Source organism: Chanos chanos, chromosome 9, assembly GCF_902362185.1.
Source record: "Chanos chanos chromosome 9, fChaCha1.1, whole genome shotgun sequence".
Classification (NCBI taxonomy): domain Eukaryota; kingdom Metazoa; phylum Chordata; class Actinopteri; order Gonorynchiformes; family Chanidae; genus Chanos; species Chanos chanos.
The window spans coordinates 27,299,568-27,318,809 of record NC_044503.1 but is presented as its reverse complement, the minus strand read 5'-3'; the positions used below and the strand labels follow the sequence as shown (position 1 = coordinate 27,318,809).

The window sequence follows — 19,242 nt, the reverse complement described above, 5'->3', positions numbered from 1 at the left end:
GCACCGAATATTCTGCAACTGGCCATAGGGGGCTAAAACATTTAAGCTTACGTAACTCATAAAACCAAAATAAAGGTGCTGGCTTCAGATTGGGTAATGCGGTAACAATCACTATGATTAGCCATTACAGCAATACTCTACTGGTGTTGACCTCAATGATTTTGGCTTGTTTCCCTTGAGATAGGTCTGAAGAGTGTTGCTTCCAAGAGCCATAATAATCTGTTGGTACTTTAAGTGTTATTATTACATGTCACATAAATCATTCTGTTGCTTTTGTCAAAATAACCTTGCATCTCCGTTACAAATGGTGAGTCAGAAGATTATGGCACCCCTGGTGGTTGCGGAAAATTTTGCAAGCTAAAAAAAAAACAAAAACAAAAACAAAGGACAAGAAATGCGCGAACCACAAGTTATTTATACCATTACAAACAGTTTTCCCCTCTTTCATTTGCTCCACGTTTAGAATGGTCAAGTAGACATTTCAGTGCATAACATAACCATCAACGTAGGACAGTGAAAAATAGCATGCACTTTTCCCGATGCATGGAAACTCTGCAAATGCATTTTTTTTGTTCACAAAATATCAATGCGGTGCATGGCCAGGACCTTGCCATTGGTTGGTTCTGTCTGATTAAAAGCTTTGCTTTTCATCAAAAGTGAAAGGGATAACACTGTTTCACCCACCCAGAGAAATTTGGCTAGTTCTGCTCCCTGAGGCTCCTGAGCACAACAGGCAAATGTTGCACAGCAAAAACTCCACACAATGTCCACATTTGCACAGCAATGCAGACAGCATCATGGCACTTAATGAAGTAGATAATATTGGTAAAAGGCAGTTGCAAGTAGCTTTTGGACAACTATACATCAACACCTTGCCTAAAGCAGGTAATACCTGCTTAAGGCTCATTCACACGATCATTTCCCCATAACTCATTTATATAATGAATACTTTGTACCAAATCCTGTTTTATTTCACACTGGGTCCACAACTGCCACAAGGGCTGAAGGCTTTCCATTCACCTCAGTCTACAGAGCATGCACCTTAGGCACAAATGATTGAGTCAGGGTGGACTGATTCATGTCACCTCTGACCTCACCTACATTCAGTCTTTAAGTTTCTAAGTTTTATTGGTCCCATCAATAAATTACATTCTTGGACAATCCAAAACAAAAAACAAAAAACTTGAACTGGAACTCGAGGGGCTGACAAAATAGTAGTCTACTCATCAAAAAAGGTCTTTCTGAGGTCTTCCATATGTGTTTTTTTTTTTTGGGGGGGGGGGTGAAACAATTTCTTAAAAGACTCAATTTTTCACCAATGGATGTTTGAAAATAATAAATCAAAGTGAACCAAATGAACCTGCAACAGCATGTTTATTAAAAGTACAGAAGCAGGATGTCATTTTGTGCCACTTCTTTCAATGACAAAAGAAAATAAAACTCCACTACAACAACAATTATTTTTCAAGTAGTCAAGTTCTTGAGAAATGAAGGCTAGGGAGTGAGTACACAAAGTGTGGCAATACTGAAACATCGGGAAACCCATTTTTAGGTTTTCGTTCCCATAACAGAAAACCCATTCAGATTTTTAATGCCTAAAACTCTAAAATAGTTCTCTCATCAAGAGTAACTCATTCAGTGTTTCATCAAACAGGGCTTTATCCAGTGTTAACTGCAGGCAAAAGAGAGAAAACAATACTTATATGCAGAATAAACTGCAGTCCTGAAAAAGCTACAAACAAGTGAATCCATAAATAGCCACTTGCTCAGAACCCTCACTCCCAGCACTGACAAGGTTGAAACATACAGTTTACAACCACATTTTTCCAGCGGTGTGCTGTTTGGTGAGGTAAGGAGCATATCATGGTTTTGACCAAAAAGCAATAAACAAATTTTGTAGTCATGATATTCTGAACTATGAACACTGCCACAGCTGCTTGAACTAAATGGACTGCAATCAAAGACTCATCCAAAAAAGATTCCAAAATGCAAAATGATGTATCAACAGGAAGTGGGCCTTGAGAGGGTGTGATTGAAATATTTCGAGAACTTTAGAAAGCTTACTAATGCTCCATTATCGTGCATAAGCGCTAACAATCATCTAGTTGCTCTTCCCATGTGTAAATAAGGCAGAGATGTCTGACTTCAAGCTGACTTCCTTATGAGGGGTTACACATGCACAATACAAGGGAGAATTTATGCAAAAAAATAAAATCAAATAAAGAAATAAAACATAGATCTGAGTGGCAGCTGAACTTGGGGCATTTCAATATACTAGTGGGGCACTGAACTTGTATAGCTGAGTGGGATGCTACTGAACAGAATCTGTGCTGGTAAACTAGCACTATGAAGTTATCAATTACACATGTTCCTCAATTAATTTTTATCAAAGAAGGAAACATTCTCTTAGAGATCAGACAAGATAACTCAACAAAATTTACAACTTGACTTATCAACAGTTTGGCATGAATGTTATCCAAAGTTGTCTCATCCATGAGCACTCTGGTGTTGCAGGAAAGTTTGAAGGCAAGAGAATGTCTGGGTGCATTCTGTGCATTCATACAATACTGCAGATGACCCATTTTCTTTTGTTTCCACACCTGATTCATTATCTTCATCCTCAGTTTCCTCCTCTTCGTGTTCCAAGTTATCATCAATACTGGCATTAACAGCTGGAGACCTTTTCTTTACAATTTCTCCAGAGGCCTCTTTTTCATGATTTTCTAGATGGCGCTCAAGAGCAGACCGGAATGAGAAGCGGCATGGACAGTGAGGACACCTGTGCAACTGACGTGCTGGTTCTCTCTTGTGGTAACGTACATGTCGCTGATAAACACTGAGGAGTCCAAAAACTCTGAAACAGTCTCGACATTTGTATGTCCCACGTGACTTCAGAGAAGATACTTCTTTGTTATCTGAGGACTGCTCCTCTTCGCCTTCATGATTTTCTTCCTCAACCTCAATGCTCTTCTCATCAGTTTCCTTCCCTGCATTTCTACTCTCTGCCACTTCATTCTCAATCGTAGGCTGAGGTTCTGCCAATTCTGACCCGTGATACATAATTACATGCCTTCTGACATCACAGCGTTGTGGAAAGCGTCTCCCACAATAAACACATGTATGAAGAGTTCCCTTGTGATATCGCATATGACGAGATAAACTGCTAGAGTGCACAAATACTCGATGGCAATGTTTGCATGGGTAAACTTTTTTTCCATAGTTATGTCTGCTACGTGGTGGCCTACCTCTGATTGGTCTGGATGGATCTATTCGTTGCATTTGGCCTTTTGGTGATATGGGACGGGCATTACCATAGACACTGCTCCGCCTAACCCGTTGTGATCTGGGTAATTCTTCTTCCTCATCATCATCAACATCATCATCACTGTCACCATCATCGTCGTCATTCTTTCCTTCTTCACTTTCATGAGTAAGATGATGTTTCTTTAGGTCTGTCAACTGATGGAAGCGATCCCCACAGATACCACAGCGATAACTTCTCTCAGAATAACTTCCCTGAGAACATATGGCATTTTTACGTTCCCTCACATTAATTTTCTCATGTTTTTGAGAACGTGGTGTGGTTTCAGCAGATAGCTGCGTGATATGGGAATGACTGATTAGATGGCTCTGCAAATCAGACAACCAGAAGAATCGTAGTCCACACTTTTTGCAAGGATAAGACTTGTCAATACTGTTTTCTTGATGATACTCAAGTTTACTCTTGGACCCAAAAGATCCATGCCATTCTTTTTGGTGAGTGTGTAAAGTCTCTTGTTTTAGAAATCGTTTCCCACAGTGACCACAGCTATAGAACCGTTCATGGGCATGACTTTGAAGGTGCTCACGTAGACCTTGTCGGTCATTAAAGACCTTGCAGCACAGGGTGCATTTAAACCCTTGCTCAAGAGAACGGTACTGCTGATGCTGTTGTAAACTCAACTTGCTTTTGAATGCTTGGCCACATTGCTCACATTTATAAAGGGTGCGGTCTTTTTCTGCTGTCTTCACTGGGGAAAAACACTCCCGATAAGATGAGGATTCATGCCACCAAGGCACATTTGGTGAAGGTTTTCCAAATAAAAAGGAGAAATTTGATAGTGCAGATTTGTCCACAACTGTTAGTGTTCCATTTTCATGGAGGGCTAACTCAATGGGTACATCAGAACTATTACCATTGGTTGATCCATTAAAGGGGAAGGAATCCAAAGATCCATGCATGGCCATGTGATTTACCAATTTTGTGTAATGGCCAAATCCTTCACCACATTCTGTGCAGATAAAGGCATCTCCACCTCCAGCAGACTCTTGAGAACAAGTAAAATCAACTAAAGAGTAGGACATATTGAAAACAATCGTCTCTCTTGCTGAACAAACCTTGGCAGGCTAAATTTCTACTTTTAAGAAACTCTTAATGAAACTAATCTTAATGATACCACAGGCAACTTGGTCCAATGGACTACAACTCAGAATTATTAAGCAGAATGCAAATGTTATGGAAATCACTCTGCTTCAAGGAGCTAATGCTATGGAAATGCTGGCACACAAATCACTTGAGCAGCTAATTTAACTGATTTAAGACAGTCTTAAGCAATCAGCAGATGGGTCATACCTATTATGTTCATTGTTTGTAAGGCTTTGAGATTGCAAAGAGTCTATTCATTCAGCTTCTTTAAAGGATATCTGCAAATTTCCTCCATAATATCCTTGATCAAGGAAGCCACATCCATGGATGAGATGGCATCTGTATTTGAAATGATTAACCATAACTTGTTAACACAGTTTTTCTTGTTCCAGCTTGTCGTCATGGCCTTGACACCAGCATCTGAAATACAGCACAGAAGAAATGTTGATCAGGATTAGAGCTTCTTTGTGATAGGTTTGGTAGAGGAGTCTAAGTGTCAATACCTTGTTCAAACACATTAAACACATTCAATTTGGGGTTCAATCTTCAGTTGGTGAACATCATCAGTGGATATCAGCAGCAAAGCACCATTTCTCTGCAGCCAGATATTCAAGGTTATCAAATATATTCAAATATATGTTACTTTAGAATCTGAGAGTGGACTTCTTTAAAAGAGCATTTACATCTTGTTTTGTCAGCTTAGGTATCATTTGGTTACATCTTTGCAAAGTTCCAAAAACAAATACTTATTTTGGTTTGCAGTGTGGAATTACCCATGCTGCTAAGTCTCTCAGTCAACTTGAGAGCATGAGGTGATACAACATGCACGAATGAAACCACTCACAATGAAGGAATTTTATGTATAGCTCCATCCCTCATTGTTCACTGCATGGCAACATCATTTGAAACACTGTGCTTGGAAGAGAGAGAAATTTGTACAATCCACAACTCCATAGCCACCCTACTCATACTGTGTCAAATTGCAGCGAGAGGGACTCAGGCCCCTAACCCACCCAAGAAGATCCCAGACTCCCTTAAGAATAAAAATTTGTTGCCCTTTTTCATTCAATATAGTTGTTGCATGCACCTCCTTTCCTCACTACTTGCACAATCCACACACTAGCCAGAGGGTCACAGGCTACCCTGTATCCCCAACAGCCTCTTTTCATCAAAAGCCATGATGTGTACAGAGGTTCAAACTATGCTTCCCAGATCCACCTGCTGCTAATCTGGCTCCATAACCATTCAATGGGAGGTGCTATTGCAGCAACATGGGATTTGATCATCTACTGGCTTCCCATCCGCAAATACAGCAAACCGTGCTGGTATGAAAGCCTGGGCAAGCCTGAAGCAGAGGCCTGGATTCGAACCCAGGACTGCGGTGGTGGGCGAACGTCTTTTCGCTAGTTTTACATAGTAGTTCAATGCTTAGGAACATTTTTTGGTGACAAGGGCCAGGACTGTCATAATTACTGCTTTGGCAATATATTTAGACGATTCTCTCATAACTCACTGTCTAAGCTTTGTTCAGCCTTTAAGCAAGATTTTGCAATCTCAAAAAATTGGATTTAGAATTAGGTGTGTAACAGTACATTTATTCAAACCAAACAGCTGGGTGTGGGACTTGCTGTTTGGTATGTATTTTCCATAGAGGAAAGATCAATGCAACATATAAAACTATACACCAATACACCTATACACCTAGAGATATAATTCTAACACTGACTATAACATACAAGGAAAAACTGTTTTTTTTTCTTTTTTTGCAAGTAAGGACTTCAGCTCTCAGAAGGTAGCAGGCTACACATCATTTACTCTAAAATGGAGTATCATTTGTTGATAGCATGATCTCGGTCAAAAGCTATCAGATGCTTCCGAGAGATAGCTATCGTTAGCTAGCAAGTTACCTTAAGGATCTTCCATTCATTTGTCAAACAAATTTGTTATTCATCATATTAAATGGTGGACCACACAGTACAAAATGAACCATGAACTTTTGTCTCTTTTCCACTAGGACGGTGCTGGTGCCCGTGCCCGTGCCGGTGCGGAGCCAGTGCTGCCTTGGTGCCTTTTGAGAACCGGCCCGCATTTCCACTGGTTTGGGAACCGAACGCTACATAGCGAAAGTTTGCGTAATTTCCGTGGGGAAAAAATAATGTCGGACAGAACGCATCTGCTTGCTCTTTATAAATTTACTTTTATGCTAGGCTTCCACACAGCGAAACACCTCACGAATTTTGTGCCATAACTTTTCGCTCTTTGGGCAAAATTCATGAAAATAGTAAATCTGTCACCTAGCTCAAAAGTTAAAACGAGTTTTTAAATGAAGGTCTGCATGCAGTGGTTTATTTGCACCAGCCAGAGTCGAGAGAAAAGCGTGTCTTTTTCTACCACTCTGGGTCCGACTACGTTCATGTAACATGTAAACAACAGCCCGTATTGATGTAGACACAAATTGTTGCTCATACATCTTTTAATCATATACATATTTTCATGCTACAAATATCCTTTAGCCTACCGCTACTTGGTCAGATGTTTTTGTTACTCCCGCCTCTCTAAAGAACGTCACGTCCCAAACACATCAAACGCTGAACTGATTGGTTATCGTGTGGTTTTTATTTGCATAGCCTCTGACCAACGGTTCCAACTTTTGAGACCAGCAATTCTGTGGTGCCGTGTCGGTGCCAGCTTTCCGGCTCCGGCACCAGTATTTTGTCAGTGGAAAAGCGCGGCCCCGGTGCTCGATTGGGCACCGCGGCAGTGGAAAAGGGGTATTTGTGTCCCATAGCACCCCAAACTGGAATCTTACATTCGCTACTTTTTACTGTCATATTAGTATAGTAAATGCTTCGATCATGTGAATGAAATCTTGATTTACTCCATGGAGTGGGCAGTCAGATGGGATTGGTCTTTCACAAGGTCCCTAACTATACTGTAGACCAGCATTCCTCGAGTCAGTTTATGGCTAGTTTTTCCCTCTCTTAACCTGGGAAACACTCTTCAGTGTACAGCGAGGATTTCTCAGGAAATGATGCAACAAAATGAAAAATGTAACTACTATTCTCAGTGACTCCACAACCCTTACAACCATTATACCATGTGATATTTGGGAGATCAGGTTAAAACTTCACCTACAAGTTTTTTAATGGACTTCACTCTGTTAAAACCTCAATGTATACCACATTTCTGACAAAACTAAGGACCTGTGGAGTGCATTTCAAGCCATAATGCCAGGCACCCTGCCAATGAGCTTCTACATACTTTGGCTGTTTGTAGTTAGGGCAGAGATATGTTCTAAACCTGGGATTCAGGGTTCAAATACCAGCTGGGCTCCACCTGCAAACTGTGGCCAGGGTCATACTCCCTATCGCTGTTCACTGGCAATCACTAATGGTGAGGCACCCATAGACGGATTACCACATGGGCAAAGTAGGCATGTGCCCAGGGCCCTGGAGCCAATGGGGGCCTTTGGCCCTAAGATTTATTACAGTTCTGACTGACTGATTGTATCTCAAAATGGATGCAATTCAGATGAATGTTAGCGTGGCATGTAGAAGTCGTATGGCAACTGAGAGCAAGGACTGAGAGAGATGCTGTGATGTACACAATGCTGGGATATCGTCTGACGGTCGCTATCGTACGCACACAGCTGTTAGCACTGTGTGTGTGTGCTTGCACACTACTGGTGTGCAAGGATGGGTTAAATGCAGAGGTCAAATTCACTGCTCACAGTGTGTATGTGCTCTCATGGAGATTTAATATTAATCTTAAATCCAACTATCGACTGCCGCTGTGTGCAATCCCTCGTTGTATCATTTGGGCCTAAAACTTTCCCTATTCATTTTAAAATGGAAAATAAGCAATTAAAAATGGCAATTAAAAAAAAAAGTGGACCGATCAATTAGCTGTATACAAACACACTACTTCAAATCAGGATGGACCTGTTACCGCTGCACTGGAATTGATATCATGAAAACTGTGGGAGTAGAAACGGGTTCGAAAAATGAGCAGAATAAAAATAATAATAATAATACGTCCTACCACTAGGGATGGAAGAACAATATATGATTGCTGCACAATCACATAATGAATATCCAGAGACTTGACTTAAACCGCGTGAGTTCGACATTTATTGACGACACCCCATTACATGCACCCTGGGCTAAACTGGAATAAGCACGCATTGTGTTACTCCGCCGTAAGTCAGGAAGAGGCTGTATTATCCCTTTATTTTAATGAGTACAGTATTTTTGTTTTTAAAATATTGGAGTAAATGTGATTTTGAAAATGCCATATGATTATGAAATTGTTTGAATGTTTTGTAAATTAGCTCATTAAATCACATAATGTTGTAATGACGTAGACTATAGGTCAAATGTCAATTTTGTGGTCGACAAGGAGAAACGCGCTTAGCGTGTCGGCAAAGCGTAAACTCAAAAAAGAAAAAGAAGCTAAAGATGCCACTTTGGTGCAACAAATACCCTTTATTTCAACATTTTTCACCAAAAAATGAAATAAGGACAAGAATGACACAGAGGCGCCTAAGCATGCTGTCACCCCTGGCCACTGAATTGAAACCTGTCCAGAAGTTGGGCTTTGACGACTGGATCAATGACTTTGCTTCAGAGAAGGCCAGAAGAAAGCCACTGGTTTAGGTAGGATATTGCAGTTTTATTTAAATTAAGGTGTGTGTTTGACTCCTAAAGATGTATATACTGTGCTGTACATGGCAAGTGTAGAACAAAACAGATCTAAAATGGCAGTATTTTAACATGCCAAAATAACATTTATAATTGCAAAGTAATTCATGCTGTATGGTTGTGGGTTGGGGCAGTATGAATGTGTGTGTGAGTGTGTTTGTCTGTGTGTCTGCTCTCCAATGGACTGGCAACCTGTCCAGGGTGTTTCCCCGCCTTCCACCCTATGAGCGCTGGGATAGGCTCCAGCACCCCCTGTGACCCTAATTGGGAGAAGCAGCTTAGATAGTGAGTGACTGAGTGGTTGTGGGTTGCCCCGTAATATTGTGCAACCAAACTCTGTGTGCTTGAGGAGGGTACACGAAGTGCGCACGTACTATTTGCGTGCGTAGGTAAGGGCCTGTGGTGAGTTTGTGTCCAGGGCCCGTGGTCATGATAATCCGTCCACGGAGGCACCTACAACTTGCAGAACTCACTGCACAATAAGGCTAGCTGCTTATAGAGAGTAAAGATGCAGCGGTTTACTTCACACGCAGAGGAGCCAACCACACATAACTTTACAGAAAGCATTTGAGGGCAAGACCTACTTGAGTGATTGGGAACTCCAGACTGGGCTGAAAAACAAGTGTACCACTACACCTCAGGCTATGCTACACATGCAGACTTTTATATCTTCCATTTGCATAGACTTTTCCTTCTGACAAACTGGACCAAAAGCAATGTATATTTTACTTTTCTAAAATATTACAGGCTGCACAATGTTAAAACAACTGCATCTTGAATGTAAAGACTAAGAAATGGTTTCTTTGCTTCAGTTCATGACTGATTTTGTCTGGGAGGAAGGTGCAATTTGCAAAGAGTACTGTATGAAACTAATCTATTTGTGTGAAACTACAAACACAATGGCTCACAATGCTCTCATGGAGATTTAATATTAATCTTAAATCCAACTATCGACTGCCGCTGTGTGCAATCCCTCGTTGTATCATTTGGGCCTAAAACTTTCCCTATTCATTTTAAAATGGAAAATAAGCAATTAAAAATGGCAATTAAAAAAAAAAGTGGACCGATCAATTAGCTGTATACAAACACACTACTTCAAATCAGGATGGACCTGTTACCGCTGCACTGGAATTGATATCATGAAAACTGTGGGAGTAGAAACGGGTTCGAAAAATGAGCAGAATAAAAATAATAATAATAATACGTCCTACCACTAGGGATGGAAGAACAATATATGATTGCTGCACAATCACATAATGAATATCCAGAGACTTGACTTAAACCGCGTGAGTTCGACATTTATTGACGACACCCCATTACATGCACCCTGGGCTAAACTGGAATAAGCACGCATTGTGTTACTCCGCCGTAAGTCAGGAAGAGGCTGTATTATCCCTTTATTTTAATGAGTACAGTATTTTTGTTTTTAAAATATTGGAGTAAATGTGATTTTGAAAATGCCATATGATTATGAAATTGTTTGAATGTTTTGTAAATTAGCTCATTAAATCACATAATGTTGTAATGACGTAGACTATAGGTCAAATGTCAATTTTGTGGTCGACAAGGAGAAACGCGCTTAGCGTGTCGGCAAAGCGTAAACTCAAAAAAGAAAAAGAAGCTAAAGATGCCACTTTGGTGCAACAAATACCCTTTATTTCAACATTTTTCACCAAAAAATGAAATAAGGACAAGAATGACACAGAGGCGCCTAAGCATGCTGTCACCCCTGGCCACTGAATTGAAACCTGTCCAGAAGTTGGGCTTTGACGACTGGATCAATGACTTTGCTTCAGAGAAGGCCAGAAGAAAGCCACTGGTTTAGGTAGGATATTGCAGTTTTATTTAAATTAAGGTGTGTGTTTGACTCCTAAAGATGTATATACTGTGCTGTACATGGCAAGTGTAGAACAAAACAGATCTAAAATGGCAGTATTTTAACATGCCAAAATAACATTTATAATTGCAAAGTAATTCATGCTGTATGGTTGTGGGTTGGGGCAGTATGAATGTGTGTGTGAGTGTGTTTGTCTGTGTGTCTGCTCTCCAATGGACTGGCAACCTGTCCAGGGTGTTTCCCCGCCTTCCACCCTATGAGCGCTGGGATAGGCTCCAGCACCCCCTGTGACCCTAATTGGGAGAAGCAGCTTAGATAGTGAGTGACTGAGTGGTTGTGGGTTGCCCCGTAATATTGTGCAACCAAACTCTGTGTGCTTGAGGAGGGTACACGAAGTGCGCACGTACTATTTGCGTGCGTAGGTAAGGGCCTGTGGTGAGTTTGTGTCCAGGGCCCGTGGTCATGATAATCCGTCCACGGAGGCACCTACAACTTGCAGAACTCACTGCACAATAAGGCTAGCTGCTTATAGAGAGTAAAGATGCAGCGGTTTACTTCACACGCAGAGGAGCCAACCACACATAACTTTACAGAAAGCATTTGAGGGCAAGACCTACTTGAGTGATTGGGAACTCCAGACTGGGCTGAAAAACAAGTGTACCACTACACCTCAGGCTATGCTACACATGCAGACTTTTATATCTTCCATTTGCATAGACTTTTCCTTCTGACAAACTGGACCAAAAGCAATGTATATTTTACTTTTCTAAAATATTACAGGCTGCACAATGTTAAAACAACTGCATCTTGAATGTAAAGACTAAGAAATGGTTTCTTTGCTTCAGTTCATGACTGATTTTGTCTGGGAGGAAGGTGCAATTTGCAAAGAGTACTGTATGAAACTAATCTATTTGTGTGAAACTACAAACACAATGGCTCACCTGGTATTATTGGACTATGTGATTGCGAACCTAGCAAAGTAACCACATATTACGAGAAACAAAGCATACTGGATGCACTTACCTTAAGAAAACTACCATTTCTGACTGAGAGAACATAGTTGCAAAATTTGTTACCATTTCATTTTTAAGGATCTCATATCTAAGAGTTCTGTTTCATACCTAAAACACTGCAACCTTGATATACTATAACTTCAGATCAGTCTTCTTTTCACTGTCATGCAGCATAATACTGTGTGTATAAGCTCTATGGAGCGTGCTTAACCTTACTGAAGACAGAGTATGATGAGATGCCTCACAATGGACAATCAACGTTCAGAGAAAAAAATAACTGTTTGAACTTTTTTTATTAAGAGATCTTAGGGATTTAAACCCATTTTGTCTTTAGGAATATGCTTCAGCTACTTCCCGCATGCAGTCAAACTGAAAAATAAAAACCAAACATCTAAGCAATCACATGAATCAGAACTAACAACGCAATACATGAACTACCCCAGTGCTATGATATGATTCTGTGAGGTTTCACAAGTACCAGACATTCAATGGATTCGGAGAGAGTGAAATGAGAGTATATATCGGTGTACTGAACTGGGAGTGATGTTCTTGTGCAGGTGTCACAGGTGTGCTAAAGCGTGGACACCTCACCAGTGTATATTGAGACCTCCTTGTAAATCTCAGGTAGGGCTTGTTCACGCGACATTTTTACTCTTCCCAGTCATGCACTGGATGTCACTCACCATGAACATCAACATCTAGCTAGCTCCAGGCAATGTAACAGTTTAACTATCAGGAGATACAATGGGGTTCTACAATAAATTTTTAAACCATTCAGGTCCAGTCTCAAAACTGTCAACCCAAATCAGACTTGAAAAGTTGTGCCTGGATATTCAATATTTTATCCTGAATCTGAACACTAGGCAAAAACAGACATCATACATGTTTCACCAAGATTGGCCAGGTTGTAGCAGTACTTAAATGGGTGACATATGAAGAAAAATGCATTGCAAGGCATCAGTAATGTGATGTTGTTGTTTTTTTTTTCAAGAACTCAGGATGTAACTATAGACACTCTGAGTTAAGCAAATAATATAAAGTCACTTTTATATCTTTAATGGATTCTCATGTTTGTTTTAGCACCTTACTTGGATACCTTTATGAGGGGTGCATATTATTATCCTGTCAGGATAAATTTGAGGTTTGAAGACTTTTTGAATTTTAAATGTTTGATAAACACTAAAAGCTAGTCAAAGGTTTGAACATGCAAATCCGTCACAGAGTTTTATGAGCTCCTACTGTTAAAATGATAAAGCACCAATATTGGGACACCCATACAACCTCTTCACAACTATTACCAATGTAGCCTCCCTAATAGCACAGGTATATAACTGCCACAACTCATAAATACAGATTGCTTATTAGCAGGATGTTATTGAAATGATCTGATACAGGCTGCATTATATCCTCTATATGCATTGAAAAACAACATTGAGTTCATATGTGATCTACAGATGCTGTAATGAGAATTCCTTTCAATTCATTTGGACTGAAAAAGATTTGAGGGGTTTAAATTCAAATTTTTGCCGACACTAAATGCCCCATGTCATATCCTTTCATCCAATTTAGCTGCCTCTCCTTTGTCATCTCCTTCACAAAACCATTAAAATGAGGTCAATTTTCAAGTTACATCACAAGAAGGAATAACCCTTCAGGCAAAGCATCTTGATTTGGGCCCGTTATGATGAAAGCAAGCATGGTTGGGCTGGAAACATTCTGGTGATACATGCGCAACTTATCTATAAAGCAGAGTTGTCAAAATCTAGCCCTGGAGGGTCAAGGTGCTGCTGCTTTTCTTGTCAAGAAATTACATATGATTTCTGATTAGCTGAAGAGCAGATGCACTAGTCAGCACATAATTCAGAGGTAAAACAAAAAGCAGCTGGACCTCACCCCTCCAGAACTGGATTTTGACACCCCAGCTCTAAAACTTGTCCAAGCATACTTTCACTAGGTGGCCATTTGGCAAGTTACTAATAAGGTGTTATCTACACTGAACTAGAATCAGCAATTGAAAAGTGTATGAATGGTACATCTCTCGAAGAGGATGTTAACTTTTTATACTTGCAACTGGTCATTCTTACTTAGAATGGAAAGTTGAAACCTCCCATCCACAAAAACCTACCTCACAGAAGCATATAGTTTCCCCATTTGCTTCAAAAGTATCAGCTGACTCAGACAACAGAGATTTAGCACAGGACCTGCAAAACAAAGGAAGAAACCACGTCATCAAGACTGAATTTGTGGCTAACAGATGTCAACAGTCTTGAAAAACAATACTGAAAAGAAGTGACAGGCAACAGAAACTTCTCAGGCTCTGACAGCCACATGCAACTTTGAGCATACCAAGGGTCATAACCAGACTTTCATTTCTGTGCGTAAATAGGTAGGCTGAAGTTATAACAGTCTCAAACATCTTTACACAAAACCCACAAAACTGAAAAAACTGTTTTCTATGGTAAGGCTTACTATGGAACTGCAGTTATAGAGTGCAGCCTGCAACTTCTGAGACCTGGAGAAGCAATAGTCAAGGTGTCGAGCCTTAATTAGATCAATTTCTGTGTAGTCTTCGAGGAACAGGTAGAGAACGGTGTTCATTTTCTGTAGCTGTGTGCTAATTCTAGGATAATGTTTTTACAAGCAACAATACCAAGAGTGATGACAACAACCCAAATAGCCAGGTCTCAAAGTTAATGGTATCCCATTATTCTGGGGACTATGAAGTAAATACTATTTAAAGCACAGTTTTGGACAAAAGAGTTGACAATAAGTTAGTATTTAACTTTGTTACACTGATAGCTAACGCTAGATGTCAGTTGCTGATTTTGCCTTAAAACAGAAACCTGAACATTAGGGTGCAACAGCACGCAGAAGTCACGGTTCGGTTCACACCACGGTTAGGACATCACCGTTCGGCACAAGTTTGGTACATGGGGAAAAAAGCAACAAAACCCCTGAAAGCTAGGTTTTTTCCATTTATTTTGAACAGACAGTAGTGCAAGTTGCAGTTTGTTCCACCTAGTGTTGTACAGTCCCCCCTGAGGTAGTTTGTACAACCTGTAGTGCAAGGTGCTATAGTGTGGAAATCACGATTTTCCTTCCCCCTTTGAATTCACTGAGATGAATGTGCAATGTAAACATTGTCAAAGTATGAAAACATGCGTTCTCCTCCTACAGCCATATGATCCACGTGAAGAATACAAGCCTTTCTACTGCCCTTTCTGAGTTTGTGTGTTTGTGACGTCACAACTACACGTGGCTGCCTACAGCAGCATGTAGCCAATTCTCGGCTATCGACAGCCAGCATTGCCATCTACTACTCATTAAGAAATGAGGTTTCTTACCACAAACTATCGGTAAACAAGGACATAAAGTCCTAAAAAACTTATGTCGTAACATGTTTGCACCACAATCCAATCCCAAATTGTAGAGAGAAGAGAAGAAACCAACTATGAGAGAGTGAAATGAGAGACTCACGCTTGTGAAATTTGGTTCTGCATTACGTTCACCAATCTTTGCACATAGGCTACGGCGTATTCTCCGTACAACTGCGTGCACTGAATCGTAACGTCTGTACAGTGACCGTTCAGGATGAATACATGTACCCTTACGGCCCTACTGAACATATATGTAATGATGATTCACACTGTAATGTGCATGCTAAGAACCAAATGTTTGCTGGAGGATCTGGTGGTGTCAGTAATGGTTACTGCCAGTGTTCACTTCTGAAGCTGATATATCCATAATACCTAAATGCTGACTGAGCAGCCAAGTCTTCTGACACGACAAGAAGATGGCTTGCTGGCTAGCCAACCTCTCTCATCTGCCTAACATTAGCTAGCATAGCACAACAAGCAAGCTAATGTTAGGCTGCTTGCCAGGAACCCACTACAATAAAAGCTTTAATTATTAACCAGAACAAGTGATGTAATCTTTTGGATGAGTCAAGAGTCTGTTGAACTTGCTGAGCGGTCAAAGTTTATGTCTGCACTAACCTAAAGTGCTCATACAAATACATGTTATTCATGACGAAACATTTCATGCATGACCTCCTAAAATGAGCACTGCTGTTTGATCACTTTAGCAGTAATTTTTAGTTACTAGTACAACCACTGTGAATTTCTGCCATACTTAATTTACTCAAAAAAGCCATAAGTATCAAAAAAGGATGAGATATTGGCATTAACACATAGAATGTATTGACATTCCTCCCTTGAACTTACTGTATAACCTGCACAGTATTTGCACAATTGGTAAAAACCCATTTCTGGGCTAAAACAAGCAGTCCACTTTGGTGATCCACTTATCAATATATCATGTATGGATTCCAGTTGTGTCATGTGCAACGCTTCTGTGAAAGAAAACTTTTTTGGCATGTAAGAGCTTCGTTTGGAGTAAAGCGCTGCACAAAGACGCTTATCTCAGCGAGAAAGGGATACCTCGGGAGAGCATGCCTTCCGAATAAAATCACCTGTGCTAGCTACTGTAGCAACATAAGCTGTTTCTCAATTTGCGTTCTCATGGACTGGTGAAAAGTCATCAGTAACGGTCCAATCAGTAACGGCACTGTTCCAATTCAAAATCTGCATCTAGCCAAGTACAGATCAAATACCCAGAAGCGTCCTCGATTCGTGGGTTTTATCAAGGATGCATCAGGAGGTGACTTGTGTGATTAAGTTTCCCAGAATGCATTTCACCCAAATGGTGGCAGCTGAATTAGCATGTGACATTAGCACGTAGCACGTTTCATATTATGACTGTTGTTCTGTCACCAAATGTAGTTTTTAAGATTATTCATGTGAGAAATTAATATTTCAGAGATTCGAATATGGGTCAATGGCACCTCCTTCAAATCCCTAAATGTTCGAAGAGGTGACATCTGCTAGCGGACCGATCTAGCTAGCTCTAGCCCACAGCCCTCGTCAGCTACACTGAACTAACAAGCCCGAACTCCCAAGAACTGGAATTTGTACTTGATGCACTCTACATTGAGAAATGGCTATATATTTGAAAAGTGCTTCAGTAATGGCCTCACTTTCATTCATTGGTGCATGAAACTCAGACCACGTTGTTGAGAATAGAGAGTTTAATTCTGAAAATGACTGATTTACATGAGATGTGCCAGTAACTGAGTAAATACACAAATACCTAAACAAGCAAATAAGTAAGTCTGCGTCAAAATGGCTCTCTTTTCTCAAAAAGACACTAAGTCTGAAATTTAATTCAAACACTATTAGTACTTGGCAGATGTTTCATGAACAAGTTACATTACAATTCAAGACAGGACAGCATCTCACTAAACTTACAAGTGTTGTAACAGTGTATATGTTTCAAATTCAAACATAACAAAGTATCCCAACCACTCACTATTCATCTTGACCCTGTCCTCTGTCACAAAATCACTTTTAAATCACTAATGGTGCAAAAACCAGGATTCTGAGATTTAAAAGGAGGGAATTTCATACAGCTTACAGACTAAGAAGAGCAAAATGACTGCTGCATATAATGCAACTGTGACACCAAAAAATATAATAATACATGCTACAGTAACTTGTGATGGCAAGTGATATAGCTGGTATATGGCTAGTATAATAACTTGTAACGTCGACAGCTATGTTTAAGGTAACATACGCTATGACATGCTGAATTCTGTGGAAAAAAAAGGAGCTCTTTAGGAAGGTGTACATGATTATCAAGGTCGTATTTTATTTACAGTCGTTTGATTAGTTCGTCTCTTTATCAAACATGTTTGACACTAAAAATTTAGCTTGTTATATGAACAGTAAACCCATGTTTACATCAAGTCAACTTTTAAAACTCGGTTAAACTGCCAGGATGTCTCGTAAATGCCCAGGATACATGAAACATTAAATTACCCAGCTATTACAAAATCGATCATGATAATGGACACGCATGGTCATTTTATCTGATACGACAGAATCTAGTGTGCATTTTAACTGTATGGTTCGCTAGCTGGTGGAAAACAAAACGACCGAATGGAAACGGTAGGTTAGCAAGTAGCTGGTTTGCCAAACGACGTAGCTGGCTATTTCTCTAAGAAGCAGTGGACCGGACACTCCAACGTCATCATTATGTGGTATATCCAAATTGTAATCTACATATATATCTATATGTATATTAACTCTGTTTAGATTTCGTGCATGAAAGTTGCCAGGGTTGTAGCTTGCTAGGTTGTGAGGAGGCTATTTTTTTCTAGCCAACATTAGCTAAATAGCTAACTCCAAAAGACTGTATCCATTTCATGTACCCAGCTATCGTCAGCTACACAACCTTCTTGGGCTTCATTAATACAGTATTTTGTATGCTCACCAATATGTGTTTTCCGTTGCGTTTCCAGTGCGCGCGGCCTTTTATTATATTTTACCATCTACACCTAGTTTACAAGTTAACAAATCGAGTAGCAGTCTTTAATGTTAGCATTGTAACTACATAGCATTCAAGGGAGGAGTCGGAGAGGGGTGGAGTAATAAAGCCCTTCTTGGAAAGAGCGACCTTTAATTATTTTGAGGATTTAGAATGCAGAGATTGATATTCTTCTGTATTAATACTGAATTGTGCGACATTAATCATTAATTTGCAAGAGGTGTCAGTGTCATGACAACAAAAAGTTACACCTAGTGTGCTAGTTAATTTGCTAATTGTTGAGACAAATAGGCCTATGCCTGATATACAAAACACTATCCTTATGATAAATGAAGATCTTTTCCAGTAGTTTTTACACATTGACACATGTCATTCAATGATGTGACTACCTATTTGTCAAACTAGGCCTACTGTCTGCTGTGAATGGCTATCTTAGATCGGGGGGGGGGGGGGATCCTGTCATCTCTGCCCTCACAAATCACACCTTAAAGAATGCTCAGTTTCTGTTGTTGTTGATTTCTCTTCATTCGCGTCTATTAAACCACACCTCAACACAGAGGAAATTTTGTCTGATTCCTATGTAGAGTTGTCAATGCTGGGTTGGCTATTGGGACATCCCAACCAACAAAGCGCAAAGGGTAGATGCTATTGGAAGAGTGACTCTCTTCTGAAGGCTGCTCTCAAGGTTGCATCATCTCCTCCCCTCTGTAAATACTGGATACTGTCAACTGTAGAGGCCCACACCTGAGAAGACATTTGTTTAAATATGTTGATTACCCAGTTAACTTGCTCTATGAACAGAGAATGGAATGAGGTGACAATTTTAAATGACATGATTTTGTTCAGTGGAGCTTTTCCTGCTTTCCTTCAGATACTGAGATTAAATAAACCAAAGTTATGATA

General features: G+C 40.1%; 1 protein-coding gene across 1 annotated transcript; it reads right to left on the bottom strand.

Moving 5' to 3' along the window:
* Positions 1-1,469: 1,469 nt before the first annotated feature.
* Positions 1,470-18,372, bottom strand: LOC115821190 (zinc finger protein 345). The gene is made up of 3 exons (XM_030784952.1): positions 18,286-18,372; positions 14,081-14,156; positions 1,470-4,825 (listed from the first exon to the last, which is right to left on the bottom strand). Exon 3 carries the CDS (start codon positions 4,342-4,344, stop codon positions 2,488-2,490), a length of 1,857 nt encoding a protein of 618 aa, XP_030640812.1. The 5' UTR covers positions 4,345-4,825; positions 14,081-14,156; positions 18,286-18,372; the 3' UTR covers positions 1,470-2,487.
* Positions 18,373-19,242: the final 870 nt, after the last annotated feature.

Excerpts from the sequence above, each read along its gene's own strand:
- LOC115821190 (XM_030784952.1), bottom strand. The coding sequence starts at position 4,344 with ATGTCCTACTCTTTAGTTGATTTTACTTGTTCTCAAGAGTCTGCTGGA.